Source organism: Helianthus annuus, chromosome 4, assembly GCF_002127325.2.
Source record: "Helianthus annuus cultivar XRQ/B chromosome 4, HanXRQr2.0-SUNRISE, whole genome shotgun sequence".
Classification (NCBI taxonomy): domain Eukaryota; kingdom Viridiplantae; phylum Streptophyta; class Magnoliopsida; order Asterales; family Asteraceae; genus Helianthus; species Helianthus annuus.
The window spans coordinates 113,333,794-113,338,787 of NC_035436.2; the positions used below are offsets into that span (position 1 = coordinate 113,333,794).

Sequence of the window (4,994 nt, forward strand, 5' to 3'; positions counted from 1 at the left end):
CGATTAATTATGTAACTGATTGCCATGAGTTTCGGATAATTTAAGATCACTCGCACAAGGGGCTCTGATCGCACAAGAGCCCCAATCACACAAGCCAGTCGCACAACATGGCTGAATCACACAAGCTTTCTGATCGAACAAGACGGTCCACTCGCACAAGATCCTTTGGATCGCACAAGTTGTAATGATGTTAACTGTTGGGCCGGACAATCTTAGTGGGCTGGACTCATCCGATCGCACAACCCGTTCGGAACGTACAAGGTTATCCGGGTCGCACAAAACTTGTACGCTATGTTAATTGGGCCGAGAATCGGTTATTGGACTGTTATGTTGTTGGGCCGGGATATGAGGATCGCACAACATGTTGTGGATCGCACAACATGTTGGGCCGGTTGCCTATGGGTTTATTCAAATCGCACAAATTGAATACACTACTTGACTGTTAAGTGTTGCCATGATCTACGTGCTTGTAACGTGTTAACTCGTGTGAAACATACGTGCATTACTTGAACCAAACCTGACTTGTATGGTAACCCTGTTAGGACGTGATTGACTACTCTTAATTCAAGTAACTTTGGTATAATCTGCCGAGCAAACCAAGGTGAGTTCATTGCATTTTTCTAGCATGCGTCCCGGTGGTTTGGGACAACTAGTAAACATTTGGAAGGGAAATTTTGGGTAAACAATTAAATTGGGTCTTGGTTATTGTACATGGGATCGATCATTACCAATGCTCGGTTAGGAGCATTGGGGTTGTTAAGGGGCACACTCCCCGGATACATATAGGCACACTCCCTAGGGTATCTAGCATGAGCAACATCGTAATGCAACGTCGAATCGCATTAACATACATATGGTAACAAAATCCGTTAACAAAACCTTGAACTCACCAGCGTAGTCTGACACACTTGTTTGCATGCTTGTAGGTCGTTAACTTTGGAACATGGACTTGCTATCTGAGAGTGCTGGAGTGGTCATGGATCGAGGCTTTCGGATTATCTTATATTGATACATTGGTTTAAGTGTTATTATGAAACATTTGCTAAATAATTTATTATATGCTTCCGCTACCCAACTTTTGAGAATTGACATCATGTTGATATCTTATTTTAGTAATTAATGTCATGACTTATTTAAATATTTATCATTGGTTCAATGTGATTGGTGGCTCGAACTCTGATGCGTAACACGCCTCACGGGGTTTCCGCAGGTGGAATTTTGGGGGTGTTACAGAGTGGCTTTGCGCAGGAGACTCGAATACCAGGTTTTTCCATAATTCTATGAAGGCTCGAAATGCTCGAACCAGAATTCTTAGTATCACGGATAGTATGGGAACGCATCATGAAGGTAATCAGATTGCTGAAGTGCTGGTATCGCATTATACAGAATTCTTGGGGATGGAGGTTCTGGTTCATGAGGTTAACTTGGATGGCCTCTTCACTAATGTTTTAAGTGGGGAGGCTGCGGATCATATGGTTTCTCAGGTTTCTCGTGAGGAAGTTAAATCTGCCATGTTCAGTATTGGAGAGGATAAAGCCCCAGATAGGTAAACTTCGGCTTTTTTTAAGCATGCATGGGAGATTGTTGGTAATGAAGTTACGGATGCAGTGCTACAATTTTTTGAGAATGGTAAGCTTTTAACTCAGGTTAACCAGACTATTCTGGCAAAGATCCCGAAAAAAGAGGTCCCGGATTCAGTTCTAGACTACAGGCCGATATCTTGTTGCAATGTGCTTTATAAATGCATATGTAAGATCATCACGGACCGCCTAAAAGGAAGTTTGGGAACTCTTGTTAGTATCAACCAATCAGCGTTTGTGCCGGGTCGGAAGATTTCTAATAATATCCTTCTCACACAAGAATTAATGCATAATTACCATCTTAACAGGGGTCCGACTAGATGTGCATTCAAAATTGATATTCAGAAAGCATATGATACGGTTAATTGGTCTTTCTTGAAAGATATTTTGATTCGATTTGGGTTTCATCAGAAAATGGTTGGGTGGATTATGACATGTGTTTCGACAGTTTCTTACTCGCTGAGCATCAATGGTAACCTACATGGCTATTTTAGAGGCAAACGCGGGTTACGGCAGGGTGATCCCATGTCTCCCTATTTATTCACGTTAATCATGGAGATTCTTTCTTGTTTGCTTCAACAGGCTGCTTCCTCTCCGTTTAGATATCATGCTCATTGTGCCAAACAAAAAATAATTAATGTCTTGTTTGCTGATGACTTATTTATTTTTGTTCATGGTGATACTGTTTCGGTTAAGAGGGTCAAGGAGGCGCTTCAGACGTTTACTAACATTTCAGGTTTGGCCCCTAGCCTAGCGAAAAGTACAGTTTTCTTCTGCAATGTTCCTCACTCGATTAGACAGGAAATTCTGGATATTATGCCATTTCAAGAGGGTGTTTTTCTGGTTTGCTATCTGGGGGTTCCGCTCATTTCCTCTAGGCTCCTTTTTAAAGATTGCAAGGTTCTTATTGATCGAATGGATAAGAAGATTGCTAACTGGATGACAAAGTCACTATCCTTTGCTGGCCGGTTGCAACTTATGAACTCGGTACTGTCTTCTATGCATATCTATTAGGCTTCTTTTTTCATTATTCCTACTCGGGTTATTAATGAACTTGAGAAAAGAATCCGTAGATTCTTGTGGAATGCAGGATCGGAAGGTCAAATCCGTGCGAAAGTTGCTTGGAAAGATGTGTGTTTGCCTAAACAAGAAGGTGGTTTGGGTATTCGGAGTATATCTGATGTTAATAAATCACTTATGGCTATGCATGTGTGGAGTATTTTAACAAAACGGGAGTCCATTTGGGTGAGATGGATTCATGAATATAAGCTTAAAGGGAGAAATTTTTGGGAGGTTCCTTCTCGAGGGAGCATGAGTTGGGGATGGCGGAAAATATTGTCTATTCGGAGCATTGTGCGGCCTCACATATGGTATTTACTCAAAAGTGGTCTGCAAACAAATGTTTGGAGTGATAACTGATGCCATATGAGTCCCCTTAGTTCCTTTATTACTCCTCGATCTATAGCTAATGCATGTTTTAACTTAAAGTCGTCGGTTGCGGATGTCATTGATGAGAATGGGCAGTGGAGATGGCCTCAAGCTTGGCTAGATTTGTTTCCGGTTCTAATAAATATTCAAACACCCCAACTGATTGATAATGCACCTGATCGTCTAGCTTGGAAAGCCATGGACGGGAATTTTAGTGACTTTAAATCCTCTCAACTATGGGAGATGGTTTGAAATAGGGATAATAATGCGACCTGGGCTAATATGGTTTGGTTTTCTCAATGTATTCCTCGCCACTCTTTCCATATGTGGTTGGTTTTCAGGAATAAATTGAAGACGCAGGATAGATTGGCGGTCTGGGAAGCAGGAAGTGAAACAAATCTTAATCTCATGTGTTGCCCATTGTGCCACTATGATCGCGACAGCCGAGATCATCTGTTTTTTCAATGTGTGTTTGCGGATCAAGTTTGGGCAAATGTAAAGGGTATGGTAAACTTGGATAGCGTTGATAACACATGGGAGTCCTTAATGGTTTGTGTTTATCAGTATTCTAACTCGAAGACAGTAGATGACATTGTGTGTAAATTGGTGGTTGTTGCGACCACTTATTACATCTGGCAAGAGAGGAACAGTCGGCTTTTTACTTCTAATCAATTAACTGTGTTGCAAGTTGCTGAGAAGATCAAAAGTTCAGTTCGGCTTAGACTTATGGGTTTCAAGTTTCGATTGGAGTCCGCTAGGAGGAGGATATTCAAAATCTGGAAGATCAGTGATAGCAAGGATGGGGAACCTGATCCGGGCTAGAAGTTTGTTGTTCTTTTGTTTAGTTCGGCCTTGGTTTTGTTGTTTCGGCCGTGGATGTTTAGTTTTTTAGCTTGACGCTTTGTCTGGGACGTTTGTTGGTTGGTTTTGTTGTCTTGGTGTCCTAGGCTTGTTCTGTCAAGTCTAGTTGATGTGTTGCTTTGACACATCTTTGTTCTTATTGGTTTATTTATAAAATTCATCGGGGGTAACCCTTTACCCAAAAAACAATAACACATGGTTATGCAACGAACTTACTATTACTGATACAAACTCATTGACTGAACAATCACTGTGAACTCGCTCAACTAGTTGTTGACTCTCTGTTACATGCCTTGTAGGTCGTTAGGTATTCATGGAGCTTGCACTGGGAGGCGTAGTCGTTGCGGACATGGATCGTGCGTGCCATGATAAACATTTATGACATTTCAAACTGATAACTTATGTTGGATTTTACATTATTGCTTCCGCTACACTCTTGATTATGTTGTGGTTTTTGAACACCTTTCGTATTGATGAATGATTTTCACTTATTACCTATAATGTTCAATATGATTGGTGGCTTGATCCTGGTCATGTCACGCCTCCATGCGGGGATACTCCACGTGAGGATTTTGGGGGTGTGACAGATTGGTATCAGAGCCATTGGTTATAGAGAACTTGGTTTTAATAAGGGGAAAAGGTTTTATTAAAACCAGACTATAACCTGTACAGTGCTCAACGATCCACAACGACGCTTCGCTCCACGTGCAAGACTCAGCATTCTAGGTGATATGTTATATGTTTTATTGCCTACTTGCTAGATTACATAGAACTTTGCTCATGGTATGCTTAGATACACATAACCACTATTGCTTGAAAACACTTGTTGTGACAACTCGAGTTTCCGAGATTCCACTTTCGCATTTATTGCACGTTTACTGTCTGTTTAGTTGTTTACTTGCACAGTTGGTTTGCTTTGTAACTGTATACGTTGTGATTTGATAAAGTGTATTGTGATTATTGCATGGCTATGTGTTATTTTGCGAATGATATGACAAATGCATGAACTTGGTGATGAAACTGTAAATTATATTGTGATGGGTGTGTTTTATGTAAAAGATGATACTTAGTGGTGAGTAGAGTAAATTGTGAAACCTTAACAACTCTTAACCCTAATCTTCTTCA

General features: G+C 40.8%; 1 protein-coding gene across 1 annotated transcript; it reads left to right on the forward strand.

The window, feature by feature from the left end:
- The first annotated feature begins 1,328 nt into the window (after positions 1-1,328).
- On the forward strand, positions 1,329-3,830 carry LOC110933740. The gene is made up of 4 exons (XM_022176947.1): positions 1,329-1,546; positions 1,889-2,423; positions 2,595-2,950; positions 3,350-3,830. Exons 1-4 carry the CDS (start codon positions 1,329-1,331, stop codon positions 3,828-3,830), a joined length of 1,590 nt encoding a protein of 529 aa, XP_022032639.1.
- Positions 3,831-4,994: the final 1,164 nt, after the last annotated feature.